Source organism: Prosopis cineraria, unplaced genomic scaffold (genome assembly GCF_029017545.1).
Source record: "Prosopis cineraria cultivar Desert tree isolate PC_DT_omini unplaced genomic scaffold, ASM2901754v1 PC1, whole genome shotgun sequence".
In the NCBI taxonomy this organism is placed as follows: Eukaryota; Viridiplantae; Streptophyta; class Magnoliopsida; order Fabales; family Fabaceae; genus Prosopis; species Prosopis cineraria.
Window position 1 is genome coordinate 46,389,563 of NW_026555332.1, and position 22,666 is coordinate 46,412,228.

The window sequence follows — 22,666 nt, forward strand, 5'->3', positions numbered from 1 at the left end:
ATGATAGGAATATTATTTTCTATACTCATTAATTTGCATTGTCTCTATTAGTTTATTTGATATATATAGTTTCTGTATTTATTTAAAAAAAAAAGATTGAAGCGGCTCAATGTGCTTCACTTTCCAAACACATATAATGGAGTAACTAATGGAACACATAATCTATGCTGCTATTATACCCACCAAATACGTGAACTACTCATCCGAAATTTATGGCAATAATTATCCCATGCATAGATTTAAAACTAGTTAATATGTAATATAATTATCAACAGATTGTCCTCCGTTTTTTTTTTTTTGACCAGCAACAGCCTGTCCTCTTAATTTACTAATTTTCTACGAGACATGATTTAAAACATCTTCTAAAATCCCTACTTGATCTAAATATAAGATGTTAGATAGTTTGTATAATTATTTATTTAGCTATACTCCTATTTCATTTATTAATATTTAAAATTAAATAGTATATTATAATTTCAATTGTCATCTTTAAGATAATTATATAAATGATATTTAATGATAATATAATTAAAAAGATATGATTCTTTAAAAGATTAAAATTTTTTCAAAATTTTTTTAGAACTGTAAAATAATTATACCCTATATTATTAGTTGCGAGCAAATAGCATTATCATTCATTGTTATTTTTAGTTTTTTAAAATATTAAATTAAAATTTTAGGGGTGGGATGATGCTGCTCTCCAGATGTAATTTTTGTACTAGACTGTCAATTATGAGTTATATTATATTTATTTGGCTAAAAAAAAAACAAGAATTGTTATATTTAATTAAAAGAAGACGGATGGGCGAATCATTCTTTCCTACTATTGCAGCATGGGTGGCGCCATTTTGCCTAATGTTACACGAGGCGCGTGTTTGTTCTGTCGTGCACTACACTATTTTCCTCGTGTCCCTAGACGAAGTGTCAACTAGCAGCCATGGGCCCGAGCATGCAATCATCGAGGTCCTTCGCTGTCGAGCAACGGCCTGAATTCAACATCCCCTGAACAAACGCTAGAATCTTCGAGCAAACCCCAAGCACAGCCCCTATATATTGCTCCCTTTTCTACCCAAATCTTGCTATTTGCCTTGATCGTGTTGTCTCGCTCTACGTGTTTTGGTGAATCCAAGGTCAGCTATTTTCCTCACTCCTCGTCATTTTTCCTCAAATTTTCAGTATTATTATTTGTTTGTTTCCAAGCCTTGATCGTTTCCCTTCAAGGATTATATATGTTTGGTTATCGAGAAATTACTATCAAATTTGTACGATTAGGCGAGCTGTTTTATTATCTAACTGTAGAGCTTCATAAGTTACGAAATAGCCGAAGGGTTTGATCGAGTTGAAAGTTTTTGCTCAATCCCTTATTTATCATTCTCTGCTGCTCTAGAATCCACTATTACGAATTTCATGGGGAAGAGTTACCCTGCTGTTAGCGAGGAGTATCAGAAAGCCATCGAGAAATGCAAGAAGAAGCTCAGAGGGCTCATTCAAGAGAAGCATTGTGCTCCCATTATGCTCCGATTGGCGTATGATCATTCTCCATCAGTTTTTTTTTTTTAATGCGCATGTGCGTGTGTGGCAAGTACATATAATACTTACTGGGCTGCGAACCGTCATTTGTGATGCAGATGGCACTCAGCTGGTACCTTTGATGTGAAGACGAAGACAGGAGGGCCATTTGGTACCATAAGGCACCCAGCAGAGCTCGCCCATGAGGCAAACAATGGTCTTGACATTGCAGTCAGGCTTCTGGAACCGATCAAGGAGCAGTTTCCAATAATATCCTACGCTGATTTGTATCAGGTATATATTTCTCGAACAATTAAACATCTACCGATCGTTGAACTTTCTCGAATTTGATTTTAACTTATAAATAGCTTGTGTTTGTGTTTTACTGAAGTTAGCCGGAGTTGTGGCAGTAGAAGTTACTGGAGGACCCGAGATTCCCTTCCACCCTGGGAGAACGGTTAGTAATCATGATATTTCGAATTGTGCCTTCATATGTTACGACTTACAGTTGATTAGCGTTATTTTAAGCTCCATGTCAGATGCTGTAGCTTTACGATTGATTAGCGTCATTTTATCTCCACATTAGATGCTGTAGCTATAGCGACTTCTCTATCTTATTATTTTTTGAAAGAGTCTTTTCGTTCCGATTCTTTACTCTTTAGTCAGTTCTCTGTTTTTTGATGCAGCTGATGCCATTAAAGTAATTAAACTATGTAAACATATTTATCAAGCCATTTAATCTGGCACTTGTGCTGTGATTTATTTCCGCAGTCTCATAAATAGTTTGATCACAGCCTTGGTTCTGTCTTCTGCGAGTTTGTGTTCCGGAAATCAGAACAACAGGGCAATTTTGATTGCATTATTAGCATCCGTGGGCTTTCCAGTGATAAAATCCATGGGTTTCGGATACAGAATACATCTCAGCCTTCCGTGATTAGATCTCTTAATTTTTTTCAGCACGTGATTTGAAGAACTTAATGACAAACTTTACAAAAACTTTAGTTCTTATGAAATGAATGGCCTTCTTTTGGATGAGGATTACAGAGAGTGGGCGGTCCACAACTCTGCTCTTCATCCTAGAATTTGTACATGTGATGTGATAATGTGTTCACTGTTGCTTCCAGAATCCTACCTACTCTGATTAATTTGTGCTTCCACCATAAGTTAAGTAGAAGGTTTTGTAAACAACACTGCGTTCTAGCATTTTGATATTGACATACGTTTACAGAGAGAATCAGAGACTTGACAAGTGTCTTTTTGTCCACAGGACAAAACTGAACCGCCTCCAGAAGGTCGCTTACCAAATGCCACTAAAGGTTAGTAGTTTTTATAATTCAGACATGTAGAAGTTTCTTGTTAACCTATCAAATATTTACAAACCGTTCTTGTTAAAAAAAAAAAAAAAAAAACAGGCTCGGATCATTTAAGGGATGTCTTTGGTCACATGGGTCTATCTGATAAAGATATAGTTGCTTTATCTGGGGGCCACACGCTGGTATGATCTGAAAAATGGAGTTTCTTTAGTAGCTTATTTGTTGGACTTTTTATTGTTTAAACTTTTAGAGCAACATATAGCATGATGGTAAACGAGTATGTTGGTTGTGGTCATCAAACATTATGCAGGGAAGGTGCCACAAAGAACGCTCTGGATTTGAGGGACCTTGGACACATAACCCCCTCTTTTTTGACAACTCTTACTTCAAGTAAGGAATCCTTTTATTTTTGAAATTGACGATACTATATTAAGGTGTATTGACAAATATAATTTCTTTTGTTTTCATGCATCATCTGTTCAAAGGTGCTTGGTGCTGGAATCTCTTTCTATTATATTAAATACTGGGCAATAATTTGTACACCTTACTGGTAAAGGAAAATGCCCCCAGGGAGTGTGCTGCACCTGCCTCTATGGTTTGTGATACACGTGACTAACCAAGTGGGGCTAAATAGCTGGCACAATCAATCAATTAATTAATCTTAAAAGAAAAAAAAAATCACTGAACTGCGAAGTAAACAGGGGATAGACTGACCAACAAAATCATCTGACTGTGATTTTCGAAATGAACAGGGAACTTCTCAGTGGAGAGAAAGAAGGTTTGATTCAGCTGCCGTCAGACAAGGCCCTCCTAAGTGATCCAGTCTTCCGTCCTCTTGTTGAAAAATATGCTGCCGTGAGTATCTGCATTTTCTCCCAACCCTCTTCTGAAATAGATTGCTATATGGTTGGGTGAATAATCTAGTTTGTATACTGAGTTTAGAATTCGTTCTTGAATTCTGATTCAGGAGGAGGATGCGTTCTTTGCAGACTATGCTGAAGCTCATCTGAAGCTTTCAGAACTTGGGTGAGTGGGAAACATTCCTATCCAAGCAACTTTCCCATTTCTGTCGTGTCTTGATGTTGATTTTGACGGTTGATTTTATCTTGGTCTTCATCAGATTTGCAGATACAGAGTAAGATCTAATGAGAGACGTTGCTGTTTCTGCTTTTTCAAGTCCAGTCTTGAGCAGTGGTTCTTATGCTTGTTTTATGAGTATTGAAGTGGTTTATCACTTTTTTTTGGCCCATATAATAGTCTGTCAGAGCTTATCATGGAGCTATGAATGAAATTGATATGTCATTGCAATCACTGGCACCTGTTAAGTGAACTGTCGTATGTCTTTGGTTTGATAGTTGTTGAATTGTGGAAGGGTGCCTAAATAGACTTCATTTTGATTTACCACAGTTGTTGATATTACTAGTCTTGGTACATTTCAATTATGCAACATGAAAGAAGACACGTTGTGGGGCTTAAAATGAAATTATTTAAGAGGTATAATATATTATCCTTTATCTATCTTTATATTATTATTATTTTTTATTTTTTAACAGCAAAATTAAATATTAAAATTTCATACTTAAGTAATTTTAACATTTCACTTTCAATAATATAGCAAACCATTTAATTTATTTTATAATATGATTGATTTCAAGACTTAATTAGTTTTAATTTTGAAAAAAAATTTATTACTCATAAAGATTCTTTTATTCAAGGCACGGTTAAGTGATAAATGTGAGTATTTTTTTCATTAAGAATTTAAATTTTAATTTACCGTGTTGTGAGTAATTCAGAAAACTTATTTTAGCTGTGGCAAAAAATTTTAATGAAAAAAATATAATTAACAATGATGTTTGATGGAAAGCTAATGATAAAACTTTTGGATTAGTTTGGGTGAGAGATGGTAATGTTTTCTAGTTTTTCAAGATACGGTAGAATGAAAAAGAAAGAAAGATGATAATTAGTTATGTAGGGTGCAAGCAAGTATTAAATTCTTGATGAAAATATGTAATTATCATTAATGTTTAACAAAAACAATAATAGTAACCAGCTATATATGATACAAGTAAACATTTTTTGAGGTTTTTGAGGCATAGGAAAATGCTTTATCAGCCCAGTGGCTTTCACGGCCCTGCACACAGATTACTACAGATTCCCTGGTCCCATTTATACCAAATTCATAATGCTTTCATGAAGAAATAGTGTTGTGCCGATGATCAGCGACCAACTATCTTGGATAAAATATTGCAGAAACGCGATGAAATATGGTCAACTTAACTTTTCTTAAACCTAATAACTTTATCTTGGTTGGTTGGCATAGAAACTTAAAACATGAAACCTTTTCCACGTTCTCCGACTGTGCAGAGAGCACAAGATAAATAAGCTTTATGAACACGAGAGGATGGGGGACTATTTCGACGAAGATACGACGATTAGATTAGTAATAAAAGCAACTGATTTTCATTGCACAATTTCAATGACAGCATTAAATTTTTTTAGCCATAAATATAGGATCTTTTTCGCCTTTACTCCTAAAGATAACAGGTATCGAAACCAAAAAATAATATTGCAGTTCAAGGAATAAAGGGGGTTCGATCGACAAAAACGTCCCAGCTCTTTGTATTTGCTTAATGGTGCGAATAATTATATATGTTTACTTCTTTAAAATTTAAATTACTGATCACCATAATCCAGTTATTTCCAATGTCATCGTCGTCAGCCACCAATCACTCGCAAAGTCACTCCTCATCTCTCATCACCGTGGGTTGTCCATTGCATTGTCAATCGTCCTCAATCATCACAGCCTCACATTTCTTCGAGTTCGCTGTTGCGTCCTCAATTGCTGGCCTCAAACTTTGGCCCGCCTGATTCTTTGTCAAGTATTAGGGAAATTTTTTTTATTATGCCTAGATAAAAAAATTTAAGATTAAAGTATACTTTTAGTTTTTTAACCTTATATAAGGTTTCAATTTGATCATTTAATTTTATAAAATATCTTTTTAGTCTTTTAAATCTAACATTGTTAGTTTTAAATAATTATTTTTTGTGTCAATCATTATTATTTTTTAAAAAATAAATTTAATGTGTCAATATTTGAAAATATTTTATCAATTTTTAAAAATTTTATGTAAAAATTTATCAGGATAAAACTAATGATGTTAATATTAAAAGATTAAAAAAACTTTATAAAGTTAAGAGATAAAAATAAAAAATTGTGTAAAGTTAAAAGATTAAATGTATACTTTAGCCAAAATTTAATATATTAATTTTTAACTATTATACATGATCTTAAATGTAAAATTTTAAATACAAAATCTAAATTTAAATTCGAATTCAAATTAATCTATTCAAACTGATTTTAAAAATTTATTATCCCAAATTATAAGATAATTTTAAAAGAATTTTTTATTCTAATACATGATACAGTTTGAGAAAAATAAGATTTCATTAAAAATATTTTTCTAATATCATCTTTCAAGTGAAAAAAAATTAAAATGATATTATAATGTAATAATTAAATGTGTAGAGACATCTTTAAAAGTTTATAGTGTTGTTATGAAAAAAATAAATTTGTAAAGTGTTATTAATATGTACTCACTCTGTTCAAGAATGTGAAGTATTTTTAACTGAATCTTGTTTCTTAATAAAGTAGCTACCTACTTTCTAACTAACACTATCTTTTTATATTTATTCCTATGAAACATTATATAATAAATATAAATTTATTTATTGATAGAAATACTTTTAAAAAATAATAATTACACCTTAAAAAATTAAAAATGTTTTATATTTTTTGAATATTTAACTTTTAAAAAAATGTTCTACATTTTAAATAAAGAGGATATTTTTTTATTTTCAATTATTTTATAGGTTGAAACATACGAGCGTCATATGTTTATCGTCATGTCATAAAATGGATAGGAAGAATTTATGATTCATGAAAGCACATCAAGTGGATCGCCCTTCTTCAAGATTTCTGAATACTTAGAGCTTAAGAAAGGTCAGATTAGTTTAATACTGACCAGATACCATTATAGAGCAGAGACCCAAAAGCAAATGGCAAAAGGAAACGCATACATATAGCACCACTATGCCTGCCTGTATTCGTTTTCCTTGGGGCAAAGTAGTTTGCTCGTAAATTGTGAAGTCGTGCAATTCAAAGTTCAAAAGCCAAGGGGATAAAAAAGTAGTGGCGTTAAAAATTTCCACTCCATTGATTATTCTGCCATCTTTTTTAAAAGCTGTCAAACTTAATTCTTTTTATTTTGTTTTGTTTCACAAAAGCTCGTCATCATTCGCTCTCCAAAGTAATCCAAAGCCAGTTGGTGATTCCGATAATCCGATCCCCACCTTTTGTTTTCACCCGCTCCTGGTATCCTCCTAATCCAATTATAAAAGATAATTAAGAGACTCGTTTTAGTGTAAAATGTAAGACAACTATTCATTTTCTCTCTCAAATTTATAATTTTTTTTTCAAATTTTCCCTCTTAATTGCATGTATTAAAAGGCTGTCCGCATCAGTTGGAATTGTTTTCCATGCGAGTGATTAAAGGAGTATTCTAAGAAATCCAACACATATTTTTTTTTTTCACAAATAATAACTAACTCGAATTAATTTTCGTAATCTCTATAAATGGAGTAGATATCCACCTTGGGTCACGAGGGAGTAAGCAATTATGTTTGTTTTCATGACAACGTTTATATAATATGAAGATAAAAATTTTCAATCAAACCAATAAGAGTTAAAAACAAGTCAGTTTCACGTCATAAATGCGATGATCTTTGTAGAAGCTACTGCACCACACGGTGTAAGTTACGATTTTTCTTTTGGTCAGCGTGTATGCCACGAATTTACTTCATATTTAAATTTAAATCTCTTAAATAACATTTTTTTAAAAAATATTATCTCTGAAAAAAAAATTAAATCATGCAAGTATAAACATATCAACCCCAGATTCAAAAACAAAATCTGGTATGAGAAAAGATTAGATTGTTACTCGAATAACTAGCCATAACGTGCGTGTAGCCCTTTTTTTTTAAAAAAAAAAAACATGGGAGTGAAGAGCAAAGGGTGAAGCAATAGAAAGAAGGAAACGTACAGCCTTATTAGCAACCGCCCTTGGCCTGCACCCAGCAGTAGGACCACCGGGGATGTTTGGGATGGCTGAAGAGTTATTGATCTTCAATTTTCTACGTCTTTAAAGGAGCAATAACAAAAGCAACAACTATTTGCAGTACTGACATGATAAATAAACGTTTTTTAATGATAAATAATAGGGTAATGAGGATATTATTATTTGAACTAAATATAAAACGTTGTTCAAATAAGTTACAGAGTTAGTTGAATTAAGTAATTAAAATATCAGGCTCAATATAAATGAAAGGAGTCGGCCTCGAGATTCAATAAAAGTCACAATAAGTAAACATGTCAAAATTTTGTCAGTTATAAATATTAGACCGTTGGCACAAAAGTCACAATCTTAAATAATACTGAAATCTATGCTTAAGTATCTTGATAAAATGGGTTAGTTATTAAGATGAAGAGTATATAATAAAGACCATGCCATGAGCTTTGTGAGATCTCTAATTTTTTGACAAAATGTACTAGGTTTCAAAGAAGAGGTTACTGCTACTCTGACACTATAAATAGAAGAAAAAAATACAGAAGAAATTAGTCAACACTCAATCAAATACTCTTACATTTGTTAGCCCTTTTTAATTTTTAGTTTTAGGTTTGTAATCTTTTTACATTTCAATAACAATTGAACACTTATTCTATCAAAACTTTGAATCTTTTTACATTTAAGTAAATTATGGTAAGGGAGCTCAAAATCTTTTGTTATCAATTGAGACTTAACGTATTTAGCACGCTTGATATTTATTGTTCACTCACAAACAATTACATTTTATTATTATATTAGTAATAATAATAGTAATAATAATTAGTAATAGTAATTGCTTGTAGGGTAAGGATCGGATTCAAAAGTTTTTAATTTTTTTAACATATATTTAAATTAAAAAAAATAAAAATAACAAAAATATTTAAATCTGTTCTTTTAAAAAATTAGAATTGAAAAAATAAAAAGTCAGTTTAGCAACTTATTTTAAAAATAATTTTTTATTATTCAAAATAAAAAAATAAAAAAACTACTTAAATATTTTTAAAAAGTATTTTAAAAAATAAAAAAATAAAATATTATTTTAAAAAATAAAAAAATAAAAATAACTTTTAACTATTTTAAAATTATTTTTTTAAAAAATAAAAAAAAATATTTTTATTATTTTTTATTTTTAAAATATATGTTATGAAACATTAATTTTTAAAATAATAAAATAAAAATAATTTTAAATATTGATAAAATATTTTGTGATTCATTCCCACGAAGAGTCTGACCAATGTCCGCCATGCTCGCTTTATGTGGGCCCCACAAAACGCCTCACCCAACGACAAGGATTGCCCGGTCCCAGAGGCCTCTCCTCATCCTGCTCTATCTCGCCACCAGGCACCAGCACTCTCTCTGCCTCAACTCTCGAGTTCTTTTTTCCTTTTCACTGCTTCATATTTTATTTTACCAATCCGAAATTTTTTTGAAGAATCGAAGATTAAGTAGTGGTGGTTCATCGTGATTCCTCTGTGCCTGCTTTTCGACTTTCTTTTGCTCCATTGTGAGCGAGTGTGAGAGAGAGAGAGAGTCGCTTTCTCTGCCGGGTTCCTTTTCTTTCCACCATTTTTATGGTCTGATATTCTCAGTGAAGCTTTCCAAAGTAGAAATGGAGAGTAGGCTACTGCTCCTATCCTCTCTCCCTTTCTTACTGTCACTCCTCTCCCGCTTTTCCTATGCTCAAAACCCAGGTACTTCTCTTCTCCGCGCAATCTCTGTTTTGCTCACACCTATTCATTATTTTTTCTCTTCATCTGAGCTCTCTTAAGATCGAAGCTTCTTCGCTCTGCCGCCAATTAAGGTGCAAAATGGAAGTTTTAAGTCTAACTGTACCTGTTCTATCATCCCATGCTCTTGGCATTCTGATTCGTTGTATTAATTATTTGGTTTTAAGATCTTCTTTATGAGCCCCAAAGGATTGCTTACGGAGTCTGAGTTAAATAAATTCAAGAACTCCTGAGCAATTCTCTTTTCTTGTAGAGCTTTTTATGTATACTTCGAATCTCCTGGAGGAAATTGGCCTATTTACTATGCTGGTTCACACCCAGATGTGATTTTCTACGGAGTGCTTGTTTCATAATACATACACCAACAAAAAAAAAAGAGATATAACAAGATTAAGATCCAGTCTTCATATATATCATGATCTGTTGTAGGAACTTGATTCGTGGAGATTCGAGATTTTATCTCTATTGAAACTTGCATACTAGATTTTGCAATTTGCTATTAACTCACTTCATCTGCACTCTTACAATGCTTGTCATGTTAAGTAGGTTTTGTTAGTTTGGACTGCGGAGGAAAAGTAAATTTCACTGATGAACTTGGTCTTCGTTGGACTGCTGATGATAAACTGTCATTTGGGGAAACAAGCACCATATCAGTTGTAAATGAGACCCGGAAGCAGTACACAACACTGCGACACTTTCCTGCTGATTCTCGAAAATACTGTTACACGCTTAATGTTGTCAGTAGGACAAGGTACCTGCTGAGGGCGACATTCTTGTATGGCAACTTTGATAATAACAATGTTTACCCAAAATTTGACCTTTCCTTTGGGGCTACTCACTGGTGTACAATTGTTATATCTGATGCTAATACTATAGAGATGCGAGAGCTTATATTTCTGGCTACAAGTTCAGCAGTAGATGTATGTTTATCAAATGCAACGACCGGGCAACCATTCATATCTACACTTGAACTACGGCAATTCAACGGTTCAGTCTATTATACGCAGTATGAAGAACAATTTTACCTCAGTGTCTCTGCAAGGATAAATTTTGGTGCTCAGAGCGATGCTCCAATCAGGTGCTTTAAGCCTTCCTAGTTCCTATTTATAGCTTTGTAGCCTTCATTTCACATTTTCCTTCCTTAACGTGTGTACGAGCCTACAGATCTGTAATGTATATTTTGTTGTATTCACTGGGCAAAAATCAGAATTTTGTAACTGTTCTTTAAAACAATAACTAATTAGCAGATTGTTTCTAGGCGGATACATTTGTAGTTTTGCTGTCGGCTCTTGTAGGTTGAAGCAGTTTCTTTTTCTTACATTATATATATATATATATTTTTTTTTTCATTATCAGGTATCCTGATGATCCTTTTGATAGAATTTGGGAGTCAGATTCTGTCAAGAAAGCAAATTATCTTGTTGATGTCGCTGCTGGAACGGAGAAAATTTCTACCAATTTACCAATTGATGTTAACTCTGATGAAATGCCGCCAGTGAAAGTGATGCAGACAGCTGTAGTGGGTACAAATGGATCTCTTACTTACCGGATGAACTTGGAAGGTTTTCCAGGTACTGGATGGGCATTCACCTATTTTGCTGAGATTGAAGATTTGAGTCCAGATGAATCCAGAAAATTCAGGCTAGTTCTTCCAGGGCAGCCTGATATCAGCAAGGCTGTTGTTAATATTGAAGAAAATGCTCAAGGAAAATATCGCCTCTACGAACCAGGATTTACCAATTTAACCCTACCCTTTGTGCTATCCTTTAGATTTGGCAAGACGTCTGATTCTTCCAGGGGTCCTCTTCTGAATGCGTTGGAGATAAATAAGTATCTAGAGAAAAATGATGGCACACTAGATGGTAATCCCCCTAATTTGGAAACTAATGTGACACGATGAAGGGTTTTTCTGCCTACTTGAACCTGTCTAGAGTAACCATTTAATTAGTAAACCTACTTCAATTTCAACAGTTGTCAGTGAAATCTCCCATGAACAGTTGGAATTTTGTTAAATACTTCAATTGAATGATTTGCAGGAGCAGCCATTTCTGATGTAGTTTCACATTACACCTTAGCAGACTGGGCACAAGAAGGAGGTGATCCATGTCTGCCCGTTCCTTGGTCATGGGTCCACTGTAGCTCAGATCCACAGCCAAGAATAGTTTCAATGTAAAGTTTTTTTTGTGGTTATTAATTTTATTTGTCTATTAATTTGTTTTCCTTGGCCGCCCATTACAAAAATAAAGAAATAAAATCCACCATCTTGCTTCTAATGTGTTACATCACATGTATCAAAAGAGAAGTTCAACTTATCTGGTAGTACTTACCTCGTGTTCCTGGTTATGGCAGTTTGTTGTCTTCTAAAAACTTGACTGGCAATATTCCTTCAGGCATCAGCAAATTGACTGGTCTGGTTGAACTGTAAGTTTCATCTTGCCTTGTAATTTTGGTGGGAGGAGGCTACTTATTTTTCATGTTTGGTTCCATCAAACTTATATTTTGGTACTAGCATGGTTTAATTCATGGGTGCAGATGGCTTGATGGAAATATGTTGACCGGATCAATACCTGACTTCACTGGATGCATGGACTTGAAGATTATGTAATCTCTGATGACACCTTCTATCATTCATTCTTTGTGTATGTATATCTGGCTAACTACAACCTCTGCCTCTTGCAGTCATCTTGAGAACAATCAGTTGACGGGTGATATCCCTTCCTCTTTGGTGAACCTTCCAAATTTGAAGGAACTGTAAGCTATCTGAAACTGATATATTGGTTGTTTGCTAAAATTGAAAATTGATTGACTTTAGCTCATATTTCTGTGATCTTACCCAATGAGCATCTTTCCGTTGCTGACTCTGTAGTCATGTTCAAATAATATTCAAGCTTGTGCATTTCTTTCTAATTTTTTGTTTTACCATTGATGTAATTTATACGTTGCTTCTAATGCTTATAGGTATGTGCAAAATAATATGTTATCAGGAACAGTGCCATCTGGTCTTCTGAACGAAGATTTGTTTCTAAAGTGAGTATCAATATTTACTGATCAAACCTGAAACTGAAATCATGCTGCATTTTGCTTGCTTACTCCTCTTTTCAAGATACTTATTTTTGCATGTGCTTATGTAATGTTTTGACATTAGCTAGAAATGAAGTTCTAACCAACTGTCACCTGTAACTAGCTCAGGTGGTAAGAGTGATACGTGGTGTGGGTAGAAAGATTAAGGGTTTAAGACCTCCTGAATGAAGTGCTGACAGAAAACTTGATGGATTTATAAGTAGAAAAACTGATGTTGCTGATCCAGTCAGTGAAGTGGAAGACTGTTTATGCTTGCAAGGTCATAGGATGTAGAATGGCCTGATATTTCTGCATGTGCTTTCTTTTTCTTTCTTTCTTTCATTTTCCCTTCTATTTCTGATTCTTTTTAATACTTCCAATTCCAGAGTATGAAAAAAAGGAAAAATAATCATTGCTCTTGTGCGCCACATTGAACTTTTTGTGCCTTTTTGCATACCACTGAACCAACATATTGTTCTTCTCATCTCTCTCATTTCTTTTGTTCCTTTTGTATTTGCTTCTGTCCCTTTCTTAAGATTTTTCATTATTGTCCTTTGATTTATGACTTTGCTGCTCAGATAGATAATGTTTATAAATGCCTCCATCGTTGGTATATCTCGGCCTAATCTCAGCTAACACATCATATGGCAGTCTCATCAGTTTTTAGCTTTTCGAGCTTTTGATTTAGCTTCATTGAATCGCAACATTTTAATCTCTGTTAGAAGATAATATTTCTTCTAAAATCATTAGTAATTCTTTTGTGTCAAATGCTCCAATTTTCTCCTTGTACAAGATTTCCGCTGCTTACTCCTTTGGTTCTCAACAGCTATTCTGGAAACATTAATCTTCATAAAGAAAACAAAAAGAAGAGCCGCATGTTTGTTATCGTTGGTTCATCAATTGGGGCTGCTGCTCTACTCTTAGCAACAATAGGTTCTTGCCTGTTTATACGCAAAGAAGCAAGAAGAGATTATGAAGAAGGCAGGAATCTAATACCAAATTTATAGTAGTGTTGATTTTTTTAGATGGTAGAACATGAATGATTTGTTTTGATACTCTTTGCAGATCACCTTGCTTCCCTCACTTCACAAAGGCTTGCTGCTTCCAAGAGTGATGCTCCTGCTGCAGAAGCAGCTCATTGCTTTAGTTTTGCTGAAATTGATGATGCCACAAATAAATTTGAGAAGAAGATCGGTTCTGGAGGTTTTGGAGTTGTATTCTATGGGCTACTGAAAGATGGCAAAGAGATTGCTGTTAAAGTTCTAAACAGTAATTCGTATCAGGGAAAGCGAGAATTCTCCAATGAGGTGAACTACATTCAGTTAACTTCTCCATGTTTCCCAGCATTGCAGCTATCCCTGCTTAATTTGATTTATGTTACTTCCATATCATAATCTATGTATGTTTGCTTTGCTTAAAAAACTAAACAGATATGTCTATGTTCATTTGACGATTAAAATTTTGGTAGCTATTAGATGAAACGTCTTAATCTCATTCAGAGGGAACCAGTGGGGATCAAAATAACGGAGGCTACTCATTTATTAGTTTTCTTAGGACTGCCTTCCTGAACTTTGTTCTCGAACAAGGAACAATGGCTGCCCAAGCAAAATCTAAACCTTTACCTGTATTCATGCTGATTAAATTCCATGATGATCATTAGATTATGTTTCTTTTTGATCCAGGTGACTCTTCTTTCAAGGATACATCACAGAAACTTGGTACAGCTTCTTGGGTACTGCCAAGAAGGAGACAACAGTATGCTTATTTATGAGTTCATGCATAATGGAACTCTCAAGGAACATCTTTATGGTAAGACTTTGGACCATTTTTTTTTTCCATGGTAAGACTGTATGATTTGAACGAAGGAGTGGAAGTACATATGCGTATATTCAATCATGCTAAACTTCTTTTAGGTCCATTGACACGTGGGCAGAGTATCAATTGGATTAAGCGTTTGGAAATTGCAAAAGATGCTGCCAAAGGTATACGTAGCTAAATTATCATTTATAAAATACTTAAGAGGATATTATAAGTTTCTTGTTGTTCTTGTGTTTGTGGATTTAAAACAGATTGCATTTGTCTCATGCTTGTTCAGGGATTGAATATCTACACACTGGCTGTGTTCCTTCTGTTATTCACAGAGACTTAAAAAGCAGCAATATTCTTCTTGATAAACTCATGAGAGCCAAGGTTTCAGATTTTGGTCTTTCAAAACTAGCGGTTGATGGAGTCTCCCATGTTTCAAGCATAGTTCGGGGCACAGTAGGGTATTTGGATCCAGAGTAAGGCCTTAACCTTGAAAATTTGTGTTCCCTTGAGATCAAGCAAAGGATTAACCTGATCATAAAATATAAATTTAGTGTCTTGCTTTTTTGCCGTATTACTTGAATCTGAGTTGTCTTGACCGTCCAAGTCAACATCTGCTGTGTTTTTTTTTTTTTTCCGTGTAACATAAGTTAAGCTATTCCTGAACAGGTACTATATTTCCCAGCAGCTGACAGACAAGAGTGATGTTTATAGTTTTGGTGTCATTCTTCTTGAACTCATATCAGGTCAAGAAGCAATATCAAATGAGAGCTTTGGTGCAAATTGCCGAAACATAGTCCAATGGGTGAGTTTTGATTTCTCTGCAGAAACAGTAACTATGAATCAAATAGTTCTGTGAAACGATTTAACTCATTAGCTTTGATTGCACATCAGGCAAAAATGCACATTGAGAGTGGAGACATACAAGGAATCATTGATCCTTCGCTGCGAAACGAGTACGACCTGCAATCAATGTGGAAAGTAGCAGAGAAAGCATTGATGTGTGTTCAACCTCACGGGCACATGCGCCCATCAATTTCTGAAGTTCTGAAGGAGATTCAAGATGCAATCTCTATAGAAAGGGAGGCTGAAACAGTGAAGGAAGGCAATTCAGATGAAATATCAAGACAATCTGTTCATTCTTCCATGCATATGGGTCAATGGATCTTGGTGTGGCTGAGAATTACTTGTCTATTGATGAATCCATCGCGCAGCCCACTGCAAGATAGACATATTTTTAAACCTTTTCCTCTCTCATTCTCTCCTATTGTTCTTTCCTTTGTGCAGCCGCCACACCCAAAAAAAAAAAAAAGGAAAAATGTAAAATAAATAAATGATGACTTGGAAGTAGGATAACAAGTTCTCGGATGTTATAAATTGTTTACTTTAATGAGACAACTCTAGAAAGGCAACTCCACATTGCTTTTTGCCTCGGCTCGGGGCCAGTTTTTATGGAAAAGTATATCAAGAGATATGATTATGTCTTAACTCTTAAATTTTATGACAAACAATGTTATTAACAAATCATGTACAATGTAACTTAATTTTCAACTATGTAATCATGGGAGTGGGTTTGATCCCTCACTCCCGTGTTCCAAGTTATCCTTCCCTTACTCCCGTGTTAATTGTAGTTTGGTTTTAGCGGTTTTTTTTTTTTTTTTGGTCTTTTGGGGGGGGTTTATTAAAGTCATATCTTAACTGTTGTGTGATATCAAGAGCTGCTAATTGGCCAAAAAAAAATTAGCTACTAATTAATGCACTTTCTTCTAATTTGACTTTAATCTTGAATCCGCAGCAATTACTAGCTTGGAAATTGAAAAATGAAAACAAGAGTTACTTAGTAAGATTTTTGTGCTCATAATTTTTTGTTAAGTACCCATACAACAATAATAACTTAGTGAAATGCTACTAGTATTTTTTAAATTTTCATGCTAAAACGTTAAACGGCACCTAAAAGGGATGATTGAGTATTTTTAATAAGAAAACACGGTCACTTTTTAACCAATTTTGCGTTCATAATTTATTTCTGTAAAACAAAATTCAGATTTTAGGGTTAGCTTTAAAATATTTAAAATTCAATATATACTTTTGAAATGATGAATATCAACGAGAGATTAATTACATTTTAATTAAGATATAATTTGTAATTGGATTTAAGATATATATATATATATATATATTTCATTAGTAGGTTTTATTTATTTTACAAAATAATTTTGATACATTAAATATCACTTAAAATGTTGAGTGAAATATGCACATTCACTTGAGGTTATTTCGTAGAAAAACTTATACATTTAGTTTTATATATTTAAAGTACTTGTTTTAATTAATACAAAGTATGTAGATATTCTATAGATTATTTGTTCTATCATAGTTTATTGTTATTAATATTATTAATGTATTAAAATTCACTTATTTTAATTTAATTAAATAAAAAGTGTATTAAATATGTAAGATAAAATACATAAGTTTCATCCTTTACATAAAATATGGCGAGTTGAAAGGCGAGTAAATATTTTAAATCCAATTCACCCAAAAATATTTTATATTTAAACCACCCTGATATAAAAATGTATGCACTCAAGAGAAATTCTTGTATATACCTATGCATTATATCATCTAAAAACATGATATTCAAGTGATATTAAATGTGAATTGATTATAACATTAATAATATTATATAAAAATTGTAATAAATTAAATAAACATTCTATTATAAAAATAATGATGTATAGTATTTTATTTGATTAAATTAATATAATTTTATTGAATGGAACATAAATAACTTGATACATCGAGTTTATGCAAGACTTTTAGTTGTGAAAAATATACATTTAGAATATAATCTTGTTGTAGATCTCAAGGTCAAAAGGGTTAAAATTGCCTTCTAGATATTAAAAGCTGCGTATTTTTCACACTCATTTTATCAAAAATTGGTCATGCATTTTAAAATTGAAAATACAAGATTTATTGGAAGGCATTTTTTTAATAAATCTAACTAAATAATAACAACAACCGGATAGGAAAGATTGAAAGAGTCTTTGATTCAATAATTTGCAGGGCCCTTCCTCGGACTCGGAACAATGAATGTGTACAGGAACCACGTGGTCGAATCATCTGCCCAGCCTTGAGATTGAGCACAGAGCCCCGAAGGTGGAGAGAGAATACGAAATAGAAAGCAAAAAGAAGAGAGAAGGTTTGTTTATTTCTTGAATTAAAACAAAACCAACGGTGTTGATAGGACTCATTCTCTCATCTCAATCGTCTCCTTAACTCCTTCCTTCTCCAGCGTCCGATCCTTCTCCCATTCCCATCGATCTCACTCTCGCGCCAAATACAAATTCTCCACATCCCCCCAGGTACCTACTTCCCCCGCCTTATTTCTCTGTCACTCCCCCTCTCTCTAGGGTTTCGTTTCGATCCGTTTCTAGGGTTTTTCGTCTGCCTAATCGATCATGGATTTCTGTCTTTTCTTTTTCGCATTAGGTTTCCTGCAACCATGGCTGATGCTCCGGCCAGTCCCGGCGCTGGTGGTAGCCACGAGAGCGGTGATCAGAGCCCCCGCTCTAATGTCCGAGAGCAGGACAGATACCTGCCCATCGCCAATATCAGTCGAATCATGAAGAAGGCGCTTCCTGCTAATGGAAAAATCGCAAAGGATGCCAAGGAGACTGTGCAGGAATGCGTTTCCGAGTTCATCAGCTTTATCACCAGCGAGTTTGTCTTTTCTCTAATTGTTCATGCATGTTGTTATTTTTGTCGGAAATATTATTCGCCTGGGGTTTAATCGGTTTCGAATTTTACAGGGCGAGTGACAAGTGTCAGAGGGAAAAGAGGAAGACCATTAACGGCGATGATTTACTGTGGGCAATGGCGACTCTGGGGTTCGAGGATTACATCGATCCCCTGAAGATTTATCTGAGCAGATACAGAGAGGTAATAAACTTCAGGATTTTAGCTGTGTGTATGGCGTATCTTATCGGTTAAGCAAGTTAAATAAAGTTTGGAGAAGCTTCTTTGCATTTCTGGCTCCTAGAAACAAACCTACTACCTGAAACGTCGAAATATTCCACGGAAGATAAGTCTGTAGGACTTTTGATTGGTTTGAGTCTTGCTTTTCAACTTTGATCTTTCACCGATGGTCTGATGTTGCTTTCCTTATTTTTTGTGGGGGCTTTCTCCTTGGACAATTGGAGTTGTTGCAGATGGAGGTTAGTTCATACTTTGACTGTCCCACTGCTTCAATAGCTATTCCACTTTCCAATTTTTCACATTCGATTCGACTTTTCTAATTTTTCTCATTGTCTTTACCCGTCTATGTTTTGTTTTTCAAATTGTGGCATATTAGGGTGATACCAAGGGTTCGGCAAAGGGTGGAGAAGTATCTACCAAGAAAGATGTTCAACCAAGTCCTAATGCTCAGGTATATATTGGTACATGCATCATGCATACTTTTAATTTTAATTGATAGAAAATTATTTACATGACAATGCCTGATGTTGACACATTTTATTGTAAATTCTACAGCTTGCTCATCAAGGTTCTTTCTCGCAAGGTGTCAGCTATACAAATTCTCAGGTAACCTCCCATTCTCTATCTCACGTGATATGTCTCTTCCTGAGCTTCTGTGGCAGCGTCATTTTTTTATAATAGAGAAAATGCTGAGTTTACAGTTTGGACTCATATCTTAATTGCATTTAATTGTTTTTTTGTTTCAAAATCTAAAATTAAATAGTTACTAGGCGCAAACAATTTGGTTTATGACAGTGATGGGATGCAAGACTTGATGACATATCCTTCATAGCAGGAGTTTCCAGGTTTAATTCCAGTGCTTCTGAAAAGATTATATTTAAGGCTTTGAATATGATTAAACAGTTCCATACTATGCCATCCATAATACAATTTTTATTTTTTATTAGAAGTCGCAATGCCAAACATCTATCTGAGAAGTAGTGCTTTATAATTCTTTACCATAAGATGAGCCGCAACCACAGCTGGCTTTTATTGCACTATATGTGCTGAATAGCAGTTTCTTGGTTTTTGTTGGCCTCATAAATTGAGGGCATAGGAAGCTGGTGCCTTGTTAGTGTCTTGGAGATTCTTATTCCTAATGAAGTATGCATAGCATGTAGAATGGAGAACCTTAAAAGCCGCAATAGCCCTGGACTTCTGTCTTTTCTCTATTCCATAAAAATTGATTGGGATACTCTATATCCTTGGTTGCAATTTTGCTTCCTTCTGGTTCTGACCTCAATAATGGGAATGGTAATTTATTCACTCAAAAAAAAGAGGCTAGTTGATCTGAAAGGCATGTGAATAATGGCTTTTGGTTTCATATAACCCTCCTCGTGGATGGATGCTATCTTTTTTAATCTTGGACGCAGTTTGGGCTTGCTAGCTCCACTCCTTATAATTATGTTTTGATTGTAGTATATCAAATGATTTACCAAGGTTATGAGAAAGGTATTCCATGTTTTCAATTTCATTAACTATTGTTGTTTTAGCTATCGTTGTTTGAAGTTTAAAATACTTTGGGATGCTGAGTTGTGAGATTTGGCCACTGCAGTGTCTTGTGCGATAAGTCTGCCTCCAGGCAGATGCCTTACGAGTTGATGTGTCAGAAGTGATCAAATCAAAATTATTTGGGTTCTTAAATTTAATGGTTCCCGTACTCAAAGATGTTGATGTCAGCATCTTTTATCCCAATCGCAGATTGTATTGCCCCATCTCCTTTGCCTGATGGGTTTTAAACCTGTCTTTCTTTGATACTTGCTTAGCGTCTTAACATTAAAACATGAAAAGTATTTGGGAAAATATAGCTTTTGGTCTTGAACTTTTCCTCAATTATCAATTCATTTTTTTAACTTTGACTCAATAGCTCAATCCCCATTGTTTTTTTGACTCAAAACAATTCAATTCTCATAATTTTTTGATTTAGTAGAACTTAGTCTTGTTTGGTTATTAGAAAGGAATGGAATGGAGTGGATTGAAAAAAAAAGGTGAAAAATGAGATGATGAAAAAGAATAGTAAACCACATTTATAAAGGAGAGGAGTAGTTTAATTTATAAGGTTGGAATTCATAATTCATTAGATTTTTGGAGGATATGATAATTCGTACATTTGTAGTATGTATTAATGAGTTTTATCATGCTTATCATGAGGAGGAAAGGTGATTTAGTTCATTTGTGTGTTAGTTTTTTTAATTTATTCTTTTCCATTTCTTTCTAGTAATCAAACGGGATCTTAATCTCTATAATTCTGTAACTTCATAAAATATAATAATTGAGTTGTACCAAGAGTTCAAGGATTAAATTAATGAGTGAGAGAATTAGGTATAAAGTTATTTCATCCCAAAGTATTTTATACCAAATTATTCTAGCATGGAAGTCTTGACTTTTTTTAGAATACCATATTTGGATTTTTTCCCTCTGTTGCGAAATTTTATGCTTTTGTGAAAATCGTAGTTTAAGGAGTTAATGTCAGCACAGTTTGATAGTTGACAGTTTCTCATGCATACTATTGATTTAACCTTTTCTTTGTCGGTAAAAATCAGCCTCAGGTTCAACGTATGATGGTTCCAATGCAAGGCCCAGAATAGGTGTATTCACACTCCGTCAATAAGTTGTGGGATTTGAATGTTATTGGAGATTTGGCAATCGCCAGTGGCAATTCGACATGTTTAGTGCATTTATGACATTAGGTGATGTTGGTTCTCGTTTCCGGATTTTTTTAATTTTCTCCCTTCGCGGTCTGTATATTATATTTGAAGCAGCATTGTTGTTTCATAGTGTTAATGTAAATGCCGGAACCAAGTATGCTTCACTGGTTCTATCTGGTGTTGTGGCGTACCAAATATTCTATTTTTGCCTTTGGATATCTGGAAGTATTATTTGCTCGTCACTACCAGTCCAGTCTTTTGTACTTGCTCGTTTTGGCACGAGAGCGCGCGCGCGCGCTGAAAATCCTTAGCGTTTTTACTTTATTTCTTGCATCGGCATGTATTGGGTTGAGATGTTTTGTCTTTTCTGTGTCGGCTGATTCTTCTTGGTCGGGAAAGAGAAAAAAAAAAAAAGAATCTAACTGCACGGGCGTTGTACTGGGGTTGTTCAAGGTGTTAAATGCAAGCTGTTCGAAGTTCATGAGTCACTACCATACGCCTTAATTTGTGTAAAAACGAAATGATCGAAACTCTTCAAATTTATGTTGATAATTAAAGCGCTTGCAAATTGCAACGGGTGGCCAGTTGAAAACTGAAAAGTGAGGGGTGCCTATGCCAATGCTGGGTTGCCATGTGGTTGGCGTGCGGCAGTATCGTGACCCTTTCCTCCCTCGATCCGTTTGGTCATGGTGGACGATAAAGCCATGCCTTCTCTTTTCTTTTCTTTTTCCCTATTATTTAATTAATATTTAGCTATTAGTGAGGCTTTTACCTTCCACTCCTAAAGTCTCTTGCCCCTTCAGTGCCTCTTGCGTATCATTTTTCTTACTCGGATTAGCACTGTTCTGTTATTTTTCGAAGTAAAGTAGGCATTATTTATTATTGACTCTGGTGTTCATCTATACTTCAGCGCTAGGAGCTGCCCTCACTTTTTATCTGTCTTATTTCACATTGACGCCAAAAGGAGTCCATTTATTTCGTTTCTTTAGAGTAGGAAGAAAATAAGAACAGAAAATTATAACAGAATACTAGAGGAAAAGAACATTCTTTACTCTTTATTTTTTTTTCCCTAATTTCCTTCCAGAATGAGGGGAGAGGGGGACTAAAGGAAAAATTTTATGCTGGGAAATTTATTTTATTCGCATGTTTGCTAAAGATTATATACTTAATGCAATTATTTTAACTGTTAACTTGATATTTTAATAAATGTAACTAATATGAATTAAATCATATATTAAAAAATGTTAGGTTAGGGTTTTCTTTCTGGGGCCAAGCACTTGATTTCTCTGCTTTTATATATGTAAAACATAGTTTTACGGAAATGCATTTTGATTATAAAAATAAATGCTTTTTTTAAATTATAAAAATAATCTTTCTTGCATGATTTTTCAAAGATGACCTAATAACTTGATTCCTATTTAAAATAT

At 34.0% G+C, this 22,666-nt stretch overlaps 3 protein-coding genes across 6 annotated transcripts; all 3 read left to right on the top strand.

The window, feature by feature from the left end:
- The first annotated feature begins 906 nt into the window (after positions 1-906).
- Positions 907-4,223, top strand: LOC129317285 (L-ascorbate peroxidase 2, cytosolic). The gene is made up of 10 exons (XM_054961646.1): positions 907-1,130; positions 1,388-1,526; positions 1,629-1,803; positions 1,901-1,966; positions 2,777-2,825; positions 2,922-3,004; positions 3,133-3,212; positions 3,575-3,677; positions 3,790-3,848; positions 3,943-4,223. The coding sequence occupies exons 2-10, from the start codon at positions 1,408-1,410 to the stop codon at positions 3,959-3,961; spliced, it is 753 nt and encodes a 250-aa protein (XP_054817621.1). The 5' UTR covers positions 907-1,130; positions 1,388-1,407; the 3' UTR covers positions 3,962-4,223.
- Positions 4,224-9,328: 5,105 nt separating this feature from the next.
- LOC129285350 (probable LRR receptor-like serine/threonine-protein kinase At1g67720) lies at positions 9,329-16,065 on the top strand. The gene is given in 16 exon segments (XM_054920995.1): positions 9,329-9,675; positions 10,255-10,789; positions 11,068-11,573; positions 11,748-11,880; positions 12,061-12,132; positions 12,244-12,312; positions 12,391-12,462; positions 12,670-12,738; positions 13,598-13,752; positions 13,837-14,078; positions 14,454-14,580; positions 14,685-14,753; positions 14,867-15,053; positions 15,247-15,382; positions 15,472-15,733; positions 15,736-16,065. Coding segments are annotated over 16 exon segments (2,787 nt in total). The 5' UTR covers positions 9,329-9,593; the 3' UTR covers positions 15,807-16,065.
- Positions 16,066-17,652: 1,587 nt separating this feature from the next.
- LOC129285138 (nuclear transcription factor Y subunit B-10-like) lies at positions 17,653-21,481 on the top strand. Of its 4 annotated transcripts, none has more exons than XM_054920701.1 (9): positions 17,653-17,776; positions 17,870-17,939; positions 18,067-18,297; positions 18,387-18,516; positions 18,777-18,791; positions 18,929-19,003; positions 19,108-19,158; positions 19,316-19,397; positions 21,135-21,481. In XM_054920701.1, the coding sequence occupies exons 1-8, from the start codon at positions 17,668-17,670 to the stop codon at positions 19,382-19,384; spliced, it is 750 nt and encodes a 249-aa protein (XP_054776676.1). In that variant the 5' UTR covers positions 17,653-17,667; the 3' UTR covers positions 19,385-19,397; positions 21,135-21,481. The 4 variants fall into 4 exon arrangements, with proteins under 4 accessions (XP_054776676.1, XP_054776689.1, XP_054776698.1 ...); XM_054920714.1 differs by having other exon boundaries at positions 17,655-17,776; positions 19,323-19,397; XM_054920723.1 differs by having other exon boundaries at positions 17,658-17,776; positions 19,348-19,397.
- The last annotated feature ends 1,185 nt before the right edge of the window (positions 21,482-22,666 follow it).

Bases quoted from the DNA above. Each gene is read 5' to 3' on its own strand.
- LOC129285138 (XM_054920701.1), top strand. From the start codon at position 17,668: ATGTGTACAGGAACCACGTGGTCGAATCATCTGCCCAGCCTTGAGATT. The intron at 17,940-18,066 runs GTACCTACTTCC...TTTTCGCATTAG, and splicing joins AATTCTCCACATCCCCCCAG to GTTTCCTGCAACCATGGCTG. The intron at 19,159-19,315 runs GTAACCTCCCAT...AAAATTAAATAG, and splicing joins TCAGCTATACAAATTCTCAG to TTACTAGGCGCAAACAATTT.
- LOC129317285 (XM_054961646.1), top strand. From the start codon at position 1,408: ATGGGGAAGAGTTACCCTGCTGTTAGCGAGGAGTATCAGAAAGCCATC. The intron at 3,005-3,132 runs GTATGATCTGAA...AACATTATGCAG, and splicing joins TATCTGGGGGCCACACGCTG to GGAAGGTGCCACAAAGAACG. The intron at 3,213-3,574 runs GTAAGGAATCCT...CGAAATGAACAG, and splicing joins TTTGACAACTCTTACTTCAA to GGAACTTCTCAGTGGAGAGA.